This window comes from Macaca thibetana, chromosome 5 (assembly GCF_024542745.1).
Source record: "Macaca thibetana thibetana isolate TM-01 chromosome 5, ASM2454274v1, whole genome shotgun sequence".
Taxonomy (NCBI): Eukaryota; Metazoa; Chordata; class Mammalia; order Primates; family Cercopithecidae; genus Macaca; species Macaca thibetana.
The window spans coordinates 13,300,255-13,323,971 of record NC_065582.1 but is presented as its reverse complement, the minus strand read 5'-3'; the positions used below and the strand labels follow the sequence as shown (position 1 = coordinate 13,323,971).

Below are 23,717 nucleotides of genomic sequence, written 5' to 3'. Positions count from 1 at the left end.
CCATGTCAGTTTACCATTGCTATGGCAACCCTGGAAGTTTGCACCCCTTTCCACCACAGTGACCTGAAACCTCAGAAGTTACCACCCTCATCCTAGAAACTCCTATAGAAACTTCCCCTTAATTTGCACATAATTAAAAGTGAGTATAAATATGACTGCAGAACTGCGTCTTGGCTGCTATTCTGGGCACACTGCCTATGGGGTGGCCCTGCTCCACAAGGAGAAGTACCTCTGCTGCTGCTATACGCTGCTGCTTCAATAAAAGTTGCTGTCTCACATCACTGGCTTGTCCTTGAATTCTTTCCTGGATGAAGCCAAGAACCCTCCCTGCCTGAGCCCCAGTTTTGGGGCTTGCCTGTCCTGCATCAATATGATAGGGACAACTGAGCTTGTAAGTTTCTCACACAAGTGTGAATAACAGAGAGAAGCCATTTGTTACACGTTTAGGAAGGACTCTGTGAAATCCGGATGGTGTGTGTTTAGAGATGTCACTAATATCAAAGAAAAGGGGTCCTTTTAAAATTGAATGAACAGAGTTACATTTTTTGTAGGTGTAATAATATTTCCAATAAAGAAATTTAATGGGTCAGGCATGGTAGCTCACGCCTGTAATCCCAGCACTTTGGGAACCCAAGGCTGGCGAATCACTTGAGGTCAGGATCACTTGAGACCAGTCTGGCCAACACGGTGAAACTTCATCTCTACTAAAAATATAAAAATTAGCTGGGCATGGTGGCGAGTGCCTGTAATCCCAGCTACTCGGAGGCTGAGGCAGGAGACACTTGAGTGCTAGAAGTGTAGGCTCAGTGAGCTGAGATCACACCACTGCAGTCCAGCCTGGGTGACAGAGTGAGATTCTGTCTTTAAAAAAAAAAAAAAATTGCTGAACAGAGCTATATAAACCATATATATTTGAATATAAGAAAATGAACGTTCAAAAAGGCTAAGAGGATGCACAGCTGCCTTAAAATGATGAAAAAAATTCCACATGACTTTAATGGCACATTAAAAATATTGCTATAAAGTCCAATGGTGTTGAATATTCCTGAAAACTTTCTTCTCCTTTTAAAAGTATTTATAAATTTTCGTTGTAAAATTAAGTATTTTTGTTTGAGACATTTTCAATTCTTAGCCAGACATTCATTACTTAGTTAATTTTAAAGAAGTTTTTAACAGTGTTTCACCATCATTTCTATCCAATCCAAACAGTTATTGCTGTTAGTGTGAACAGTCATCGTCATGTTTCATCAAGTCTGATATATAATCAGTCCTGGTGGGTGAGTCTATGGGTAGCATCCAACATTTTGACCTCTGTACTTACAATTATATAGATGTCAACTCTCAGAGACAAAGGCCCAATCCCTAATGAAATCCTATCATCAGAATGCCAGATGGTAACAACATTAGAAATCGATTTTTGCTTCAAAGGCCTTGCCTGGACTGAATACAGTATATGTGCATCTGATTGAGGTTTGGAAAGCATGCACAAGAAGTCTTAATTTTTGCTTCCTTATGAAAGTTGCATGGTTTAATTTTTTTCAAGATGTTTGAAAATAAATTTTTCAAAGTCTCTATCCGTGATCACCTTTGATATGAAGAAATCAGAATGATGCTTTGAGCTATGGAAATATGTGAGGATTTAAGAAGTAGAATTAGAATTATAGTATAAGGCTGATAGGTTTTTCATTTATAATTTCTTACATGCAACATTTGTAGAGGATAAATATTTCCCCTTAATGGGGTCAGTAATCTCAAGAATGTTGTGTCTCTGGAGTTCTTAAAATGTTCTGGTTTTGATTTTCCCTTGTATGTAATTTAGAACAAACTTTGTAACTTCAGAGCCAGGATTTCATGCACAATTTTAATCTAACTCTTTCCTTCACAGATTAACATGCTGAGACTCGGGAGGTGGTGATTTGCCCAGGGACACAGAAAAGTAAGGATTAAAAACTTAGTTTAGGATTCCCAATCCAGAGCTCCTTCTATTACACTATACTTCTTTAGACAAGGAGTTGTTAGGTATGGAATGAAAAGACCGCATGAAACTGGCTCACACTTCCAGAAGTTAGCAGATAGTTACTTTCCACTTTAAAAATGTCCATATATACCAACAATTCAAACATATGAACAGATAAATTAGTAATTCTTTCATAAGTAACTACTTTAAAACATGGTATGTGTCACTGACTTCCTTAAATTGTTGTTTGGGTATACGATAGACACTTTTAGAATACGATAATGGATTTATTCAGGACTCTCTAGAATTCATCTAGAAAAAAATCAGACACATTCATGCTCTTTCTTCTGTAGCAGAGTGAAATACTATATTTATGTTACTCTCATTTTTAATTGAAAAGGTAAAGTCCCCAAAAAATATCCTTTGGAAAACCTGCTAATGAAAACTCAGATCTTGGGACAGCATAGCAATGTAGAAGGGTGTGGGCCAAGAGATCTGTGTATACTCTTAGCCCCAGCACTTCCTAGACAGATAAACATGGGAATTTCAGCATGTAAGTAAGGAGTTTTGTAAGCTTTGCCATATGCTGAAAGAATTGCTGTAATATGAACTCTCTCACCTGTTGTGTCTGCTTCTTCTCTCTCATCCATCGAGTAAAATTCCTTCATAAGCAGGGTATCCCTTTTGAAAGCCTAGTGCATAGAGATAAGTTCATGACCCTTTATCTTTTCTTTAAAGTGCATTCTAGATATGCCACTGAATCCAGTCTTGTATTTGCCACTCAAACTTCTGTTTTGAGTGGTGTGAATATAAAGAACAAAGTTTACTTTTAGAAATTCTAATAAAGGAATCTGTTTCAGTCAAGCAGTTAGTAAATGTCAAAAGCTTTCCCCCCAAAAATCTGGATGATAAATCTTACACAACGGCTCACCAAAACATTTTTTCCTCGAGTCTTTTAAACTGAGTATGCGCTATTAGGTTTCTGGACATTAAGTTCTGTTTATAAATTTTCTAAGATTTGGATATATTAACTGCTCCAAAATGATAACGGCTGTGAACTTCCAGAGTTTTCTTATCATTTAGGTTGACTGAATTGGCATCTGAGGACTCTTCTGCAAAGTTTATGAACATTCTCACTGTATTTTTTAGCTTTTTTGCTGCATCACATTTGTTAATCTAATTAATTGCTTAGCTTTATCTTTAGTCCATTTTCTTCGCTGGCTACACAACATCTCATTCATTATGTGTTGAAGAGGGATTTTTACGGTTTACATAAAATCGTTTGCAAGTATCTTTGGCAATGTGTTATCTTTGTTCATGATACTCTCACTTTTGGTCAAAATTATTACATCTCCAGGGACAAGATTAAATAGTTTTTTTGGCATGATTCAGGCTTTACTTTTTGATTTAGTGTTTTCATTTTTTGGTTTACCGCAAAAAACTAACGTTTAGCACACAGTTTAGTTGGTTTTTAAATCTGATAACATATAACAGTCATTGTATAGGGTCTACTATTCTTTGCATGGCCTCAGGGTGCTTACTGAAACTTAGAATATATTTTATTTCTAATTTAGCTTAAAAATTAATAAATATATCAAATCTAAAAATGATTGGCCAGATCAACAGTAACAGATTACATATGTTTATTTATATTCTTTTTGGCTCCAATAAGATGAAAAAATGAATCTTAGCTGAATTTCAAAGATGAGGAGGAGCATTTTATATACTAGGGATTTTATATACTAGTGATTCCATGTACTAGTGATTCCCTATAAGATGAAAAGAGGTTATTTTGATCCCAATTTTCGTTTTGTAATCACCCATTGTCAAATTTACTTTTCATTTTTTTTCTTTTCTTACTGTTCTTAAGTCTGAATACTTTCTAGACCTTAGCCAGTATGTAGAATGCCCAAGGTATATGCTGACTGCTCACAAGCTTCAGATCCATTGTTACTAAAAAATAGAAAAATGTCTATAATTTGTAAACAAGAGTGTTTTGGAAGACTGCTTTCCTTTTCTTTTCCAGGACATTAAAAACTTCACTTCATGAACTAGATGATAATGCTGTACAGAGCACACAGCTGGAATTCAGTAACCGTTGCATTAAAACCATTTTTTAAAGTTGGTATTGAAAACACTATATTTTCAGGGCACTGACTTCCTAATTAAAAATTTTGAAAGGAAACATTATTTTGTAGCAAAATATATAGATACTGATATTTTGTATCATACTGATTTGTCACCTATACCAGTCAAAAAAGTTTTAGTGGGCGCCTGTAGTCCCAGCTACTCGGGAGGCTTGAGGCGGGAGAATGGCTTGAACCCAGGAGGCGGAGCTTGCAGTGACCTGAGATGGCACCACGGCACTCCAGCCTGGGCAACAGAGCAAGATTCCTTCTCAAAACAAAAAAAAATGTTTTAGTTAATGTGCTATCTTTACATGCTTATGAGGAATATTTTCTCTTTTTAGGACTAATTATTTTTATACAGTAGTTATGACATACCAGTATATAATTCTCTGTCAACAAACAAACCACTTATTTGGTTTTATTTATGCAGACAAAATATTTCTTTTAGAAAAAGGTATTTTAGGCTGGGCATGGTGGTTCATGCCTGTAATCCCAGCACTTTGGGAGGCCAACGTCTGTGGATCACTTGAGGTTAGGAGTTCATGATCAGATTGGCCCACATGGTGAAACCCCATCTATATTAAAAAAACAAAAATTAGCTGGGTGTGGAGGCACCTGTCTGTAATCCCAGCTACTCAGGAGGCTGAGGCAGGAGAATCACTTGAATCCGGGAGGCAGAGGTTGGGGGCAGTGAGCTGAAATCATGTCACTGCACTCTAGCCTGGGCAACAGAGCAAGACTGTCTCAAGAAAAAAAAAAAAAAAAAAAAAAAAAAAAAAAAAAAAAAATATATATATATATATATATATATATAATATATATATATATATATATATATAAAGGTATTTTAGTGTAATGCCTTTTTGAAAATGAAACAAGCACTTCAATTGTGTGGCTGAAATGTTTCCTTTTAAACATGCATGAGCATTTAAATATTATTTTTAGTTTTTTATAAATGTATTGGATAGAAGCACTTCCACTCACAAAAAGTATTTTAGCTGGCCAGAAGAAATCAAATATTTGGAAAAGATTATTTTTGTGAAAATATTTTAAAGCTACTTTAATATATACTGCAGGCTTTTCTACCAAGGTAAGATTCTGAATGTTCCCAGAGTACTGAATGACTTTTAACCCAATGCTGAGCAGTCTATTTTACAAGATGTTACATATTGATTCACTTGGTTATAAATTCAAAAGTATCCTGTGCTAAAATGTTCATAAGAGATGAAGCAATAGCATTCTGTTGTCCTCTGACACTGGCTTTCACAGGATCATACTTTTATCATAGTAATACATATGTGACGTCTGGTTAGAGGAGAAGAAAGGGCAGAGAAAGATCAGTGTCTTCATGATAGCAGTTTTCGTTCATCATGTAAGATGATAATGGACTGAACTTAGCAGCTTATAATACAATTTTCATTTTATTTTAAACATATTTTGAATGATATAAAAATATTGATCACAGTGAGTTTTACCAATTGCTGTTGCTATAAAAATGAATGCAGAAACAATATTTTTAGTGGAAATAAATTATATAGTTATTCTTTAAAAAAAAAATCACAAGAGAAAAATCTTGGCTGTTTGGTCATTGGTAGAAAACCAGTCTTTACAAGAGGCCTTTTGCAGATGAGCTCCAGTCCGTTTCTGTAAAGTTATCCACATGGTTCAGGAAACACAGACTTTTGTCTTTGTTAGCACGGACCCACAAGGGTCTCTCTGTTCACAGACAGTTCTTCTGTGGCAACAGTTTTCCATAATAGAAAATCGATGAACTGGAAAACAGTACAGTCTTAGCTCATATGTGGTCTTTTCCAATATGAAGGGACACAACGACACACTTCTTCACTATATGAAAATCCTGGCTCACAAGGCTTCTGGCGGTTCGTACATGGCCGTCTGTAACAGCTAGGAGAACAAACAAGAACACACTTATGTTAAAGATCAAGGCAGTGGATTCATTATGCTACCAAGGTATTTCAGTGTTTTTATATTTCAGACTAGAACAAAATTACTAATTTTATGATGCAATTGTTCATAGATTTATAAAAGTTTGTTTCTGCTTAGAATTACAACATTTCAGAGGAATGGAAAGGCCTTAAAATAAAAGTCTTGCTTGGTGATATAACAAATGGAAGGAAGGATGAGGTATTGTAAGCATTAGTTCCTTTGAAGTGCTCTTTGCTTCATGGATGAAAGAAACATAAAACAGAAATTTTGAAAGTGAACATTGAAGGTCTGCTGACTTACTGTGATCACATAAGCATGGCTGAATTCACATGAGTCTGGGACTTGTATGGGACCCAGACTTCCAGGCAATTAAACCAGCCATGTTGGCAGAACTGTGGTCCTCAGTGAGCAGCCCCACCCTCACTCTTGTGTCTCTACTTGGCAGCTGGCTGCATGATGGTGGCTAACTCTTCCTTTCCACCTGGGCTCCAGGTGAAACAGAGGCATTCTGGGGCAGGGAGGTAAGAGGGACAATACTCAGCAGTAGGGTCCCCTTCCTCCCATCCTAGACTGCCGGGTTCCAGTAGCAGAGAGAAGACAAATCACCAACTGGTCAATCTGTTCCCTGCCCCGTTGCTCCAGTGAATTGAGACCTCAGTTTTTGAAATAGAGTCTCGTTCTGTTGCCCAGGCTGGAATGCAGTGGTGCGATCTCGGCTTACTGCAACCTCCGCCTCCTGGGCTCAAGTCATTCTTGTGTCTCAGCCTCTTGAGTAGCTGGGATTACAGGCGTGTGCAGCCATGCCTGGCTAACTTTCTGTATTTTTTGTAGAGCCAAGGTTTTGCCATGTTGGCTGGGCTGGTCTGGAACTCCTGGCCTCAAGTGATCTGCCCGCCTTGGCCTCCCAAAGTGCTAGGATTACAGGTGTGAGTCAACACGCCCGGTGAGAATTGGAGCTATTTTTGAAAAACTTTTTGGAGTATGAGCATGCCTAATGTGCGGGAATAGGTGTAAAGGGAAACGTGCAAGATGACCTGAGGTGGAAATCGAAAGTGTGCTACAAAAATCCCTACACAATTTGGTTTTCATATTTCATTTATTTGGCTCTAGAAAAGAAAGCATGTCTAGTTAATTTTTTTAAACTTTGCAAATGCGAATTCATAGTTGTGACTACTGGTATTCCTCTACTAAAAAGGGATATGATACTTAATGATCCATAAAAGCTGTTAATTAAGGCCATGAACCAAAGAATATATACTCTGCCCACTGCACTTTGTAATAAATATTAAGAGAGAATGAGGAGAATATAAATTTTCAAAATATGATATTTTCTCTTTTGCTCCAATTTATATCACAAAGTCTGGAATTACACACTTAGAAAAATGAACATAGGATGAGTTGCAGTAAACAGAAAGCCTTTTTGAAAGAATGTATACTATTAGGAGAAATGCAATGATAGAAATATTGTCTGTGTTCATATAAGAATTCTGTAGAAAAGTATGACAGCTGGTTAGTCTGTATGCAGACATAGGAATTTCAGATTTTTCAATGTATACTAAACTCACTCAAGAATTCAATATAAAACATAGTTTAATAAGGCTTAAAAAGATTGAGTGTCTGTATCCTTCTGAAAATACTAGCATATACATTTTTGAAATATCTTTTTGGTTATTACAGTAGGAATATGTAGGTAAAATTGGAATATAGTTCTTTCTAAAAAAGAAATACTTACGATGTACTTTGCAGTATAAGGGAAGAAAAATATAATCAATGAGATAGCTAGATTCACTAAAGCCATTTTATGCAGTAGGTGAAATATTAGTTGAGGAAAATAATCAAAAACATACATTACAATAAAGACACAAAACTCTTGAGAATAAAACGATGAACTCGTTATATACTGTGGAAAAACAATAATGAACATTAGTGAAGATAGTAGTAAATAAATGGAATACGAGCTTTTTTTGCTAAAAAGAACATTATCTTCCCATATGTAAAGAGTGGATGTAAAAGAGTGAAAGTGATTAAGAACAAATGCTCTGAAAATTTAGTATACAAGTAGGAAAGTACAATGTCACATCATAGAAGAGGTGGGCTGGAAGAAAAAGGCCATGGAAAGGACAGGTTACCTAAGGACAAAATTCTCTGTTGGATTTGGTAACTGTGAGGCCAATGAAACTTTAAACAGAGGTTTAACATAGCACCGTAGGCCATAAACCAGGTTATAGTTGGTTGAATACATGGTAGATGAAAGAGGTGAAAACAAATGCCTCATTTTTGAGCAGCTTTGAAGAGGACAGAGCTCGGTTGCTAAAGTATGCTCAGCTTCACAGTAACAGGCTAATAAAATAGAAGAAATTTGGGAACTTTTATAAACTGAGGGGGAAAAAAGTAGAGCTGAAGATGTTGAAGTTATAGAAGAAAGAAGGAATGGCATGAAGCAATGTTGAAGGAATGTGGAGAAAATGTCAAATGCACAGGTCTGGCTTAAATAGTAGGATCACCTTATTCTCTGAGATTAAAGAGGAAGAGGTTCAGGGATTAACACTGAATGTGCTTGAGTCCAGTAACTTCATTTTTTTTTTTCTTGGTGGAGAAGAGTGCAAAACCAAGTTTAAGAAATGAGGCTTGGGTACCTTTAACAATATATTCATTTATTTCTCTAATTCTATCAAATACTTAGCTTAAATCTTTTCATTTCCAGGTATAATTCTATAGTCAATGGTACTATCCTATCCTTTGTTTGTAAGTTTTGTGTAAAAATTGTCTGCATTTAGAACAGTTGTCCTAAGTGATGTCTGAAAGCATTATACTTTTTGGTGGGGGTGGAGTGGATTGCCTGGATGTATTTTGAAAACATCCCACAGGAGCCACTAATCTAGAGTATATTCGGAACTTGGATTTAGTTTTATCCTCAAGGCTCCCATCTTGCTTTTTTTGGAAGCAAATTCAGTCTCATGCATTGGTTAAAAAAAAAATAAGATTTTATCTTTCAGAACTTATTGGCCTCATTCTAACAAGCAATTGCTACTTTGGTTAAGAAAACAGCTTTTAGTTTAGAACATATTTCTAGTAAGAGAAATTAAAACTCTTTATGAGGATCTCTTACCTGCATGTTTGGTGTTGGAACTTCTTTCCTTTTAACAAGCATTTCTGTGGACTTTCTGTACATTCACAGGCACATTTTCCAGGATTTAGGGGGAGATTTCTGGGGCAGGTTCTTTTACATACACACTGGCACGTGTTGTCATCAAATTCTCGGTTGGCCCCACATTGGCTGGGGAAGAGTTTGTTTTTACAGACACACTGGCATGAGTTTCTGTCTAGTTCTTTGTGGGGTCCACAGCTGGCAGGCCGAAGCCCCGCTCTGCAGACACACTGACAGGTCTCTTCATCCAGTTCCTTGTTTGGTCCACAGATGTCATGGAATCCATCTGTTGAGTCTAGACAAACAGTCAGAGCATCTTTACTATACCTCACTTGGTTCTGGGTGTGGCATGAAACAAAAGCTTCTAAAAGCATCTTCCTTTGTATGTTTTCCCTCAAAGGATTGTGTACAAACATGAGTATGTTCCTTTACAAAGGAGTTCAAAATAATACCAATGCGAAGTAGAAAATGTACTATTCTTTAGTCACTTATTTCAAAGAATGATGAATATTGTACATGTGGTTTTAATAGTAGAATATGTTAATCACAATATAGACCCTTGGCATTTAGTCTTTAAAATATCATTCTGCTTACCATCTCCAGCATCCGAGGAAAACATAAAATCTTCCTGAGCCAGGCATCTGCAGATGTGATTATTCCACATGTAATTGGTGGGGCAAGTCCTGTTTGCCACCTGGCACCTTTGGAAGAAACAGGTGAGGTTTAGCAATGGTGTGACTGGTACCTAGAAGGGACCATCTCTGCTCACATATGTATCAAAATAATGCTTATAAAAAAGCTTTAAAAACATAAGAATTATGAAATAAAATGTGAATGTTTTCTTCCAAACTATCTCTACCTACAACTGCTATCAAATTCCAACCCCAGAGGTGATCACTATTTGTGGTATGGTCATATAGGACACCAGATTTTATCTTTTTAAGGCAAACATGTGGATTTGTATAATCATATAGGGTTTTAGCTTGTGAAATATATAAGGTAAGATCTTTTACTTTGAAATTTATTTTTTCTATTATACAATATCTCATGGACAATTTTATAAGTCATTGAATAGAGTTCTGCTCCATTATTTTTGGTGGCTATGTAATATTCCATACAAACGATGTATCATTATTTGTTTTATTTATCTCTTAGGTAACTATCTACATCATTTCCAATTTTGGCTTTTCCAAGCAATGCTGGATGAAACATCTATGTAAAATGTATCTTTACTGACTTATTTCTGAATCACAGATCCCCATGTTGTAAAGGCTCCAGTAATGCAAAATTTCCACTCTGTACTCCACCAAAAAGTTATCAAAGATATTTTGTTTTGTTGTTGTTCTAGCTCTTTGCTTCCTTCCTTGCCTCCCTCCTTTCTTCATTTGCTTCCCCTCCTTTCCCCTTCCTTCCTTCCTTCCTTCCTTCCTTCCTTCCTTCCTTCTTTTAGTAAAAATTATGAACCTACAGGCTTCAATCAAGTACACCAATTGCTCCTTTGATGGTCCAATGGCCCCACTGTTGCTACCTGAGACCCCTCTCTGTTGGTGCCCACGTGACGTGAGCCCTCTCTGGGGTGAACATATATCACAAGCTCAGCTTGCTCATTTTCTCCTCCACACCTGGAATCATCCATTTCTTCAGAAGCCCTAATTCTTTTTGTTGGAAAACAGTGTTTTAGAGGCTATCATTTGAAATCGGAAGTGTTTAGTGCCATCACATCACATTACTACTAGATCTTTTCAGGGGGCAGAGCTAGAAAAATGCATGTATATCCTGTAGAATGTTCTCCTAGTTAATGTTTACCCAGTAGAAGGATTTTTGGTTTTAAATATCCTAATTTACAGAATACATACCAACTTCTCACTACCTCATTTTTTCATCTAATGTTGGTGTAGACATCAAATGGAAGTATTTATTTATGTCTTTCACACTCTATAATATTGTAAACAACTTTATGTGCTGGAAGAATGTTGAGTTACATTCCAAATTGATTTTAGAACAGAGTAAGAATCCTATGTAGCCACCTTAACATGTGCATTGAGTATAAACAAACAGGCCATTTGCTAAGAAAGTTTTGCAGTCATACTCAGTGTGACAATACATCTTTCTTTTAATAATAGCCTGATAACTCTTACAGCATCGCATGAAGGAATTTTTCAATAGAAAAACAAGCAAACCTGCATTTTGCAACCAAAATGCAGCTTCAATATCTTCCTTCAGCTTGAACATCATTTCTGAAGATTGACCAAAGCTTTCCTGTCCAGCAGTCACTACAGCATGTACTAGACATAGGGAAGGTCTCTTCATTCCTCTTAATATGACAGTTTGTCTAAGATTGCCCACTTGTCCTCCATCCACCCATCACCTTCTGCAAACTGCAATGACTGATTTGACCCTTCTTTGTCCCTTCTTGAGTTTCTTCAAGAGTCATGTCTCCTTTAGCATGGTGAAAAACAGTGTATTATGGGTCTTTTATTTAAATGTTGACTTTTAACTTTTTGATTGCTGTGTTACTTGCTATGCTATGCCATAAAGTAACAATTTCTCGTACAGCACACACACAGTCCATGTAACTAGATACAAAGCAACTGTATGTTAGTAACAGCAATAATTGCTGGATGATTAAGAAACAATATACAATTTAGATTTTATCAAGATAGTTTGTCACTTTTCTACAGGCGTTATTAGGTATCAATTATTCTACAAGAAATAGCTATGTTTTGGTTTACCTTCCACTCACTATAATTGTTACCATTTAGAACAACAGAAACATGCTCTCAATATCTATTTTTGGGAATAGATTACTGATCTCAAGCAAGAGATTCTTGTGTATATTTTTAGAGAAAACATTTCATACTGTTACCTCCAAATCCAATTAACATTACTGGATTTTAATGTACTACCTTGACTTCATACTAATAACTTCCATGAAAACCTTGGCTTCTAACCGTCTTCATATAAACTGTCATTTGTTTTATCCTGAATATATTATGTACTTTTGTGCTTTTACTTTTGAAAATGTCAAACATGGATGTAATTATAAGAGTTAAGACTATGAGAAAAATATACAGAGAAGTTCTGTATCATCAGCAAGTTTCTTTTTTTAGCTTTTTGGTTTATATTTTCAGGGTATCTTCTTGCCAAAAAATTGTATATATGTTTTTTCTCATTTTGTTACACAGATGATAGCATCCCTTACACACTATTGTAAACCTTGTTTTTTCACTTACCAATATTTCCTGGAGAACACTGTACCTTCCTACTAATTTTAGGGAATTTCAAGGGCAAGTCTCTACTCATTGCACATTTTTGTCAATATTTTCTTGGTTAATCATGAACGTATATTGTTTTAGATAAAATGCAGACAGTCAGTACTTACCAATTGTCCAAAAAAGTATCATCATTTTTAAAATTTATATCCTCTTGATTGTTAGTGTCCTTCCATCAAATAAGTTACAACTTATGTTAAGTTCTATAATAGCAATGCAATTATTCCTGGCTGCATGAAACTCACAATCTTCTTCTATAAATGATGGCACAACCATTTTGGTCATGTTGCTTCAATGTTGATTGATATATGGTTTAAGTGACACACTGCCATGTTGGCATCAAGTGGTCATTATACCGTGTTGGTAGAAAGATATCTTTCACTTTACCAACATGTGATTTATATTGCCACTACCTAAACCAGTGCTATTCCAACTGCTGCTTGCAACCCATTAATGAATCATGAAATCAATGGCATGGGCTCAGAAATGCATTTTAAAATGTAACAGAAGGATATATAATAAAAATAATAAAATACAAACCAATAGAATGCATGTGATACTGACTGGTTCCTAAAGAAAGCACCCTGCTTCAAAAGTGAGAAGCAAGTTCTTGGCATTTAAAACTTCTCATGTAAAAATGGGGGGGGGGTCAAAATTTTCAAAATATTGTTATGTTAGAATGAAAGGAAATGTGGTCATGATGGACAGAAGGTTTAGTAAAATTTGGTTATCTCCTTTACATTTTAATCTCCAAAGCATTTCTCCTTACTGAAGTTTCTCTTCTAGTTCTGAATATTAAAGTGTTTAATACTTTAAATTCAATTTAAAGTGCATAAATGCTTTAAAGGTTTATGGTTTTTTTTTGTATAGTGTATTTATAAAACACATTGATTCAAAGACATTTTGTCTGCAAAGCAGGGAATTGCACAATTATTTGCAAGGTATATATACGTTGAGAATCATGTGAATAAACTAACTTTCCTATCCCCTGACTGACCCCACCACACTCACACAGACACAACCACAATCCTGCCTATAACATGTATGAAGGATAAAGATGCTTTTACCAGACTTGTTTCATTAATTATTTTCACAGCTTCACTTGACTTTCGTTTGGCAGCTATTGCTTTTTGCTGGTTAAAATCAGATGACAAAAATATGAGTATATGCGTTTTTCAAACTAAAGAACAATTAACGTTAAAGAAAATCTTATTTGCGTTTATCTCTCCTTGGAAATATTAACAGATAAATGTGTTCCAAATATGTTCTGCTACATTATATTCTAAATGTTGGTTAATAATTACTAGCTCTTATACTTTGAACATCATAGCAGGCTATTTTGTGCATGCTATTTTTGTGATTCTTTCATATTCTACACTTTTTGGCACTGAGGTTTTCCTACACTTGGAGATTTCTTGACTCCTCAAATTCACATTTAAGGAACTAAAACATGCTATCACCTTTTGTTTGGCCTTAGAACTGAGCTGAAATGTTATTCTTTTTCAAAGAGCTATAATCTGCTATAATGTTTGACACACACACACACACACACACACACACACACATATATAATATTCATGCATTTTTCCAGCTTTATTGAAGTATGATTGATAAATATTGTACATATGTAAGTTATACAAAGTGATGTTTTGGTATATGTATACATTGTGAAATGATTACCACAATTAAACTAATTAACATATCCATACCTCAGAGAGTTACTGTGTGTGGGGGCCTGGGAGGGTGTCGTGAGAATACCATTGAGTAGAGTAACTATGCTGTACTATACGTTAGGTCTCCAGAGCATATTCACCTTGTAACTGCAAGTTGTCACCCTCTAACATTTCCCCATGTCCCCCACCCCCAAGATGCTGGTGACCACTCTTCTATTATGTATCTATGAATTCTACTTTCCTAGATTCCATATATAAGGGAGATCAGCAATATGCATCTTTCTATGTCTGGCTTATTTTACTCAGCATAATTTCCTCCAGGTTATTTCATGTTGTTGCAAATGGCAGGATCTTTGTAATATATTTCTAATTGAAAAAAATTAACTGCACCTTGATTTATGTTAAACTACTTATTGATTTACTTCCCCAGATCTCTCTTAAAATACTTCACAGATCATTCAAAATGAATAACATTAATTTAATGTGAATTCAACTGTAACACATGACTTTTTTGAAAAGCAAATTATTTCTATAGATACGAACTGCATTATTAATCAAGTACTCTCATTGGAAGCTCTTTTAATAAGGTTTTTCACAATAACACAGCAAATGAAAATTTGGCTTACTATGTGGCACCTATGGTTCCATAGCTGTGTCCCTCAAATAGCCTTCCTACCCCTAGTCTTGTTCAATGGGAAGTGTGAGCCACTAGCATTAGTGAAACCCGTGTTTCAAGGCAGGTACCATGAGCTCTCATATACTCCTTCAGAGCATCTTCATGTTATTCAATGGGTTATCCAACAGGATGTTCGTACCTTATTAAAGAAACAAATAGGCCGGGCACGGTGGCTCATGCCTGTAATCCCTGCACTTTGGGGGGCCGAGGCGGGTGGATCACGAGGTCAGGAGATCGAGACCATCCTGGCTAACACGGTGAACCCCGTCTCTACCAGAGATACAAAAAATTAGCCTGGCGTGATGGCATGTGCCTGTAGTCCCAGCTACTTGGGAGGCTGAGGCAGGAGAATGGCATGAACCTGGGAGGTGGAGCTTGCAGTGAGCTGAGATCACACCACTGCACTCCAGCCTGAGTGACAGAGCAAGACTCCGACTCAAAAGAAAAAAAGAAACAAATAAGCAAAATCTGACTATATTAATAATCTTGATAAATAGCAAAATAGGGTTTTGGTTTTCAAATGCCAACTGCTGATGTTATCTGAACTTGAAACCTGTAATTATATTATGAAGAATATAGATACAGACCCTTCTTGCCCAAGCTTTCTGTCTGAATAGCAGCTGGAAGAGCAACTATATTCTTTCATTGTCAGAGCCACAGAACGCTGGGTAAAAATGCTTCAACAATTTTGTACCAAATGTCTTTGAATTGTCGTGTTCATCTTGAGTTTGTTATGCCTGATGCTTGTATACACTTGACTATGTACCTATGTACACAGAGACTGATTTGCTTATACTTTGGAAACAGCAGTTAATAGTGAATGGAAAGTGGTTACATAAAAGTGGCCTTTATATTCAACATTATTAAGTAACTTCTTCAGTATTACAGGTAGAAATCAGAAATACATACATTTTAGGTTTCATATAAATTGTTAAAAAGGCACACGCTTAATAGTATGTACCAAAGAACACATAGACTTATCTTCCGTTCTATTGATTTTTATTGATTCCGCATGAACTTGTGTTTGTGTCTGTTGTGTTACTGTTTGGAAGTGTTCCGTTAGTCTACTGACAGGGAGAACAGTGGACAGAGCTGGGGTTTGTTCAGACATTAAAGGAAAAGATGGCGAGTAGGATGAATCAATGAAAACTCCATAGTTGTAACAATTTTGCCACTCTCAATATTTGAAAGGCTAATACAATCATTGCATTAATTTAAAACATGGGTTTAGGCTGGGCATGCTGGCTTACGCCTGTAATCCCAGCAGTTTGGGAGGTCGAGATGGGCAGATCACCTGAGGTCAGGAATTTGACACAAGCCTGGCCAATATGGCAAAACCCCATCTCTACTAAAAATATACAAATTAGCCGGGTGTGGTGGCACGTGCCTGTAATCCCAGTTACTCAGGAGGCTGAGGCAGGAGAATCGCTGGAAACCGAGAGGCAGAGGATGCAGTGAGCTGAGATCACACCACTGCATTCTAGCCTGGGCAACAGCATGAGACTCTCAAAAAAAAAAAAAATTGTGTTTATATGTTTAATTTTTTCCTTTTTGTCTGAGTATAAATTAAGCAGTAATCTGCCACATACAAAAGTTCACCTAATCTAAGACTGACTTGGATATAAAACATGTCACATTGTGTGGTTACCAACTGGCTAAGTACAGGATTTAATTGAGTTGGAAAGCCACCAGAACTGGGAATGGGGACACAGGGAGAGTAGGATAAGTATGGAAGTTTGTGATTTTCTGCTCTATTATTTTTTATATTTTCTTGGATATACAAGCTTGAGAGAAGTATTGGCAGGTTGAAACAATGGAAATTCCATGGTAACTGGATTTATCAGCTTGTAATGTAATTCAAGGATAAGCAACCAGGAATTAAGAAAAAACGTCCTTCAACAACAGCCTCTGGTCTTATTACCTTGTAACAGCCACACGTCATTAACAGAAAAACAAAAACAAAACAATGATGACAATAAAAACATGTTATGAGGCTATAAGAGTTGATATGACATCAAAGTGGCTGGTTGATGCCAGGAATACAGGGGAGGGAGAAATGAACAGGTGGAACACGGAGACTTTTAGGGCAGTAAAAGTATTCTTCATGATACTGTAATGATAGACACATGTCATTTATACATTTGTCAAAATCCACAGAACTTACACCCAAAAAAGAGGGAACCCTAACGTAAACTATGGATTTTAGTTAACAATAACATGTCAGTACTGGTTCCTCAACTGTAACAAATGTACCATGCTAGCGCAAGATGTTAAAAATAGAGGAAATTCGTGGAAGAGGATAAGATGTTATATGAAAAATCTCTATACTTTCTGCTTTTTCTGTAAACCAAAATGGTTAAAAAATGTCTATTAAATTTTAGAAAAAAACTGGTAAATCTGGTCTAATATGATATTTATTAACAAAAATTGTCCATGTGTTTGGTTGAATGTAACTTTAAACTTTATGACAATCTTTGATCTAATAGCAACCAATTCTAGGCAAATCACTGCCATAATCTCAGTGCAGAGATATATTGATGCAATCTCCTCAGCTGTATATATTTTGCTGTTATTTCTCACAATCTATCAGCAAGTCATAGGAATGCGATGCTTTCAATTATCGTATTTTAGAAGGTAGAAACGAGACTGTCCAAAGGCAGGCAAACTATTTATCAAAGTTACCTTCCCTTTAGAAAAACAGTAATGCTCACAGCCTGGAATCTCTTTCCTGAGTTCCACTGGTAAATCCATTCATATTAACAGGTGATCCTTTGAAGTGTGAGACAAGGTTTACATAATGAGCTTTGTAGGAAAGAGGATGAACAGACATATGACTTATGATTTCAAAAATAACTGCATATGGACATAAAGATTTTGAACTGGCAAAGAGAATACTCTCAGGGCTGACTAAAGATGCATATTTTAAAATGCTGAAAAACGGTAGTTTCTGATAATTTAGTACAAGACTGTGGTCCAATTAACTGGAAGCTCAGCTATCTCTCCATTTCTGCTCTGATACAGTTTATTAAATTAATGTTATTATGCTATTTTGCTTCATTCTCTTTTGGTGAAGCCATAATGTATAACCTTCAAATTAAAAAGGAAAGAGTGAAGCATTATGGCTAAAAGTAAAACTCATGGATATTTAAGTGTCTAGGCATTTGGACTGAGGATCTGTTAAAGATTAATAGACCAAAGACATTGAGACCTCAAGTTCCAAATCGAAGGTTTCCTTGGCTATAAATCTACTTTATTCCTTGGAAATAAGATGTATTCTCATAAGAATAAAATCTTCTTAAACAAACCCTAGTAAGTGTAACTTCTTGCAAGCAAGTAACTTTTACTGAGTAAACAATGTCAACATTTTAATAAACGAAATCAAAGGCAGCAAATAAATAAATAGGCAAATTAGCCTTCGGGCTAGGTTTATTCATTTTTTTCTCATCTTTTTCCATCCTTTTTCTCTTTTCCACCATAATGTGACTGTCTTCCAAATTGCAATAATACCTGTCTTCTATATTTATTATCCATTAAAAATAATTCAAGATTTCTTGGCTATGCTGAACATTTGTCTTGTCATTCATTCCTCTACCCAGAAACAACCTCTGCTCCCCTAATACTTCTACAGAATAGGTGACATTCCCTAGGCTGGTGCTCAAAGCTTTAGAATCACAGCATTGTCTTTTCATTTAATATCCAATTGCTTTCACAGCTCAAGATCCAAATTAATCTGGTTTATTAACTGTCCTCAGAACGTGTTATTTTCTTACATCTTTATGGACATTGTCCATGCTAACCAAGTAACTAATAAATTTAGCAGTATTAACTTCAAGGTCCTTGTCTATTTGACACCACTCTCTCCTCTTTGATTGTACTCTCTTGCTAATCTGTAGTGTATGTTGACTTCCCTATAGTACATTGTCACAGAATAAAAAGAAAAATAAAAACTTGTGTTTATTTATTTAATGGAATGCTATATAGTTATTAAATGAGTAAACCAGGTCTATAAATAGCAATATGACTGTATCTGTAAAACATAATCTCAAGAGAAAAAATGTAATGCCAACATTTTAACTTAAAATGCGAAACACTAAAAGCTGCACTGTATAATATCTCCTGGTATGTTAATACATCCAGTGCCATAAAAATAGAGAAGAGTGAGAATAATACAATGTTCGAGTGGTGGTTACTTCTGGGAATGAAGAGTGAAGAATGATGACTGGGGATTTCAGTTGTATCTTTAGTAAATATGACAAAAGAGTTGTTACATTCAAATTTTGGTAGAAGGGCAAATTTTGTTTTGTTTTTGTTTTGCCCTTGGTATTTGATATTTTTTAATTTGTAGAAGTTAATCATAAAGAAAATGTGGTATACATATACAATGGAGTACTATTTAGCCATAAAAAGAATGCAATCTTGTCATTTGCATCAACATGGATGGAACTGGAGGCTATTATGTTAAGTGAAATAAGCTGGGCACAGAAAGACACATATCTCATGTTCTCACTCATTTATGAGAGTCAAAAGGTGAATCTCACAGATGTAAAGAGTAGAATGATGGCTACCAGAGTCTGGGAAGGGTGGGTCAATTGTAGGGGAATGAAGAGAGGTTGGTAATGCATACCAAAGTACAGTTACATAGAAGAAACAAGTTCTAATATTCCATAGCACAGCAGGGTAACAATGGTTAATACATTTTATTATATACTTCAAAATAGCTAGAAGATTTAAAATGTTTACAACACAAAGAAATGATAAATGTTTGAGGTGATAGATATCCAAAATATCCTGATCTAACCATTACACATTATATGTATGTATCAAAATATCACATATACCCCATAAATACATATAATTATGTATCAATTAAAAACAATAAAAATGCAGTAATAACCATACCTCAAAAGAAATGGATTGTATTCCAATAAATTTAGTTCGAATCTCTGCTTTGCAACTTTTTTAGTTGTGTGACATTGGGGAAATCTACTTACCCTTTCTGATTTAGTTTCTCATGTGTAAATGCGAATTTCTTTCACTCTTTTGCTTTCTCCCCCCCTTTCTCAAAACACATTCTCCCTTACTGTGCCCAGATTATGGTAAGTTATTAGTAAATAAACATCTACATTTCATGTTGTCCAGCTAATAGAGTAAGTCCCAGTCATTCTTGAACCTTTCTAATATTTGGCACTTCTTACCAGTTCCTCCTTCCTTGAACTCATGTCTCTACTGGCCTTTGTGGTCTCTCTCTCTCTGTTGTTATTCTGATTGTTCTGCTTGCTTCTTCTCAGTCTCCTGTACAGATTGTTTCTCCAGATTATTGTGTCTGTTCTACCAATTACTGTTTCTTAAATATTGATTTCTCCACAGTTTCATCTGTGGTTCCTCTTGTCTTCTTACTTCCTATATTTCTTTTGGTTGAAGTCATCTTTTCCAATTGCTCTAGCACTTTGATGTCTTACAAATATTACAAGCACTCAAGCTAACGTGTAAAAACTCAGTTCTCCTTAGTTCCTCCTACGAACAGGTGCTCCTTGTCTTTTGAATATCATCCATACAGTTTCATCTTCAACTTCTCCCTCTTTACCATTCCCCATATACGGTTCCCAAGTCATATGCGTTCCTGTATTTCTAATGTCTTTTCCACCTCTTTTCTTTCCATCCCCATATCCACTGCCATGGCCACCATCTTTATTATTTCTCTCTTTGATTATTTCAAAAGATTACTCCTGAATTTTTCCACCTCCCATTTTGCTTCCTCTAATCCACATACTCCCTTGCCACCAGCCTGTTCTTTCTATAATACAAAACTGCAGATACCACATCTCTGCATATATATTTTTAGTGGTTCTCAAGAGACTTTAAGAAAGAGCCCATCCTAGGCTGTCATATGTGATTCTGTTGACCTCTCCAGACTCATGTATACCCTCTCTACTGTACCCATGTCTCCAGGACGCTTCCTCATCGCACTTATTTCACTGATTTCAGTTGTATGTTTACATGCCTGGCTCCAGAATGGAATTTCTTCCAGAGTAACAATTCTGTGTATCTTTCTATCTCTATGGTCTAGCACTTTATTAGTACCTAGTAGAAACACAAATGCTATTTGTTGAATGAGTGAATGAAGTACAGCATAGTGTTTTAGACACTTATTATATTAGAAATAATATGTTTGTTTGTACTCTGGTGCATGAATTCTTTTAGCTAAAGAATTGTATTATTCATTTTAAAAGTACCCCACATTTCCTAGTACAGTGTTATGGAGTCAGAAGACCTGGCATAAATGTCTCATGAATGAATAAAGAAACACTACTACCAAGCAGGAAAATCTAGGGGATCGCTGCTTAATCACAAATGGCTCCCTCCATGAAAAGACAGTCTCTACTAAAGGGCCATGGAAATACATGGAGTTGAATTTGAAGAAAATATGAGAGGAAATAATAGGAAAAAATAATCTGCTAGAACACCAATATGAAAATTGGTATCTAACTGTGTCTGCTAGAGAGAATTGCTACTTCCTCTGGCTTTTATGATACTTTCTGATATTGAGACTTGAAAGTTTTTCTGTAAATACTAGAAATGCTAGAAGATATTGGGGGGAACACATGGGTGTCAGAAATAAAATGATTTTAATTTTTATATTTTCTTGGCAGTTTTCTGGCTGCTTAGCATTGCACACATTAACATTTCTAAGACTCAATTTCCAAATTTGTAGGATGTTAGTAAAAATAGCAGCAATCATTTATTGAATGCTTATTATGTTTTAGGCACTGCGCTAATATTTAACATGAATTGCTGGTTATAAAAATCACAACATCCTTGAGTTAGGAGTTATTAGTATTACATTATGCTATTATACAGTATCAGATTAATATATAATATGGTATAATGTTATTGAACAGATTGATTTCAGTGAAGATTAGCTTATAAATATTATACTGTATGATGTTATACATAACATTCTTATGTGCTCTTTCGTAGATAAAAAAAATGTGTCACAACAAAGTTTAGAGAACCTACTCAAACTCAAAGAGAAATCAGAGAATAAATTCTCAAAACTGGAAGCCACCTACAGCATCCATACCCTTCGCTCTGTACTATGTGATGTGTATCAAAAATGGAGCTACCAGCAGTATTTGTATGAACATGAGGCAATGTGTGGCAGAGGCTTGGTGCTTTGTAATATTTAGTAAAATAAAACAATAATAATGTAACTATAATATTTGTTGTTCTTACTTGATTCTACGTGCTCTAAGTTCAGAGCCAGCCAAGTGCATCTTTTTCTTCTCTAACAAGATCTAGAAGTGTTCTTTATCTTAGTGAATCCACGTACAGCTTATGGATGACTCTGGGAAATCTCTCTCCCTAATGAATAAAAGATTTGACTTAACATGTTATTGTAAAGGTTTTTAAAAAATTACTATTTAGGCCGGGCATGGGGGCTCACGCCTGTAATCCCAGCACTTTGGGAGGCCGAGGCGGGTGGATTATGAGGTCAGAAGTTCAAGACCAGCCTGGTCAGAATGGTGAAACCCCATCTCTACTAAAAATACAAAAGTTATCCAGGCATGGTGGCGGGCAAGTGTAATCACAGCTACTCGGGAGGGTAAGGCAGAGAAGTGCTTGAACCCAGAAGGCAGAGGTTGCAGTGAGCTGAGATCGTGCCATTGTATTCCAGCCTGGTTGACAAAGTGAGACTCCATCTCAAAAAAAAAAAAAAACAACAACAACAACAAAAAAGAGAAATCTACTGTTTTAAACCTAAACTACTTTAAAAATTATGCTTAATAAGGTATTTTTTACCTAGAGTTTTCAAAAATCAATTTTATTGGGGAGTAATTTGCATACAATAAAATGCTAGTTTGAATTTATCATCTTTTCATAAGCTTATGTATCCACATTAACTACTGTTACAATCAAAATATAGAATATTTCCAACACCTCACCATGTTTCTTATGCCCCTTCCTAGTCAATCTCAATCCACATCCTCAAACACAAAACACACACTGAATTGTGTTCTCTCACTCTAGAGTACATCTGCCTCTTTTAAGGGCTTCATGTAAATCAAATCATACAGCATGTACTCTTTTTAGCCTAGTGTACTTCACTCAACTCAGTGTCTCTGAGATCCTTTTATGTTCTTGTGTGTATCAGCAGTTCATTCTTTTTACATTGCTCAGCAATGTTCCACTGTATGCATATACTAAAATGTGTTAATCCACTCATCTTTCATGGGCATTTGAGTTGTTTCCAGTTATTGACTAATAAAGAACACATTTGTACACAAGTTGCTGTGTATAAATATGTAGCTGTTAAATTCATAAGAAACTGTCAACTGTTTTGTAAATTGGTTGAACAATTTTAATGTCCATTGATGACATATGAGTTTTGGTTGCACCACGTTCTAACACTTGTTTTTGTCAGTGTTTTTAATTTTAGTCACTGTTGTGGTGACTGTTCTTCTTAAATCTTAACTAATGTTAGAATTTCATAACATACTTACATGTCCATCATATATATATTATCACTAGTGTAGCTTTTATTAAATTGTGGGCCATAATTCATAATGGGTTGAGACCAATATTTTCACAAAGAAAAACAGAAAAGAAAAAATATTTGCGTATATCACATGTAATATGGCAAATATTCATAAAAGAAGTAAAATCATCCCTAAGGGGGTAAAAATTGGGTATGAGGCCGGGGTGGGGCTGAAATCTTAGTATCTCAATGATTTTTGTCTCTCCAAAACCCAAGAAAATAATATTCCTTAATACTTAAATTCTCTTGGATTTTATTGGCCATTACACAAATAGCATTGGCAATGGAACATACCCCAAGTATTTGCAATATATGAGCTATGAAATGGTGGTGACTAGATGGCTGTGACTGGAGGATTTTCTCTTGATTGACTGAGTGA

At 35.7% G+C, this 23,717-nt stretch overlaps 1 protein-coding gene across 2 annotated transcripts in view; it reads right to left on the bottom strand.

Annotated features, from left to right (window-relative positions):
- Positions 1–5,488: 5,488 nt before the first annotated feature.
- Positions 5,489–23,717, bottom strand: part of VEGFC (vascular endothelial growth factor C) — a 121,148-nt gene continuing 102,919 nt past the window's right edge. For both annotated transcript variants that reach the window (XM_050792560.1, XM_050792561.1), the window contains exons 5-7: positions 9,776–9,882; positions 9,143–9,476; positions 5,489–5,991 (exon numbers count right to left, since the gene is read on the bottom strand). In XM_050792560.1, coding sequence (XP_050648517.1) covers positions 5,877–5,991; positions 9,143–9,476; positions 9,776–9,882 — 556 coding nt within the window. In that variant the 3' untranslated portion in view covers positions 5,489–5,876. The remainder of the gene's footprint in view (positions 5,992–9,142; positions 9,477–9,775; positions 9,883–23,717) is intronic.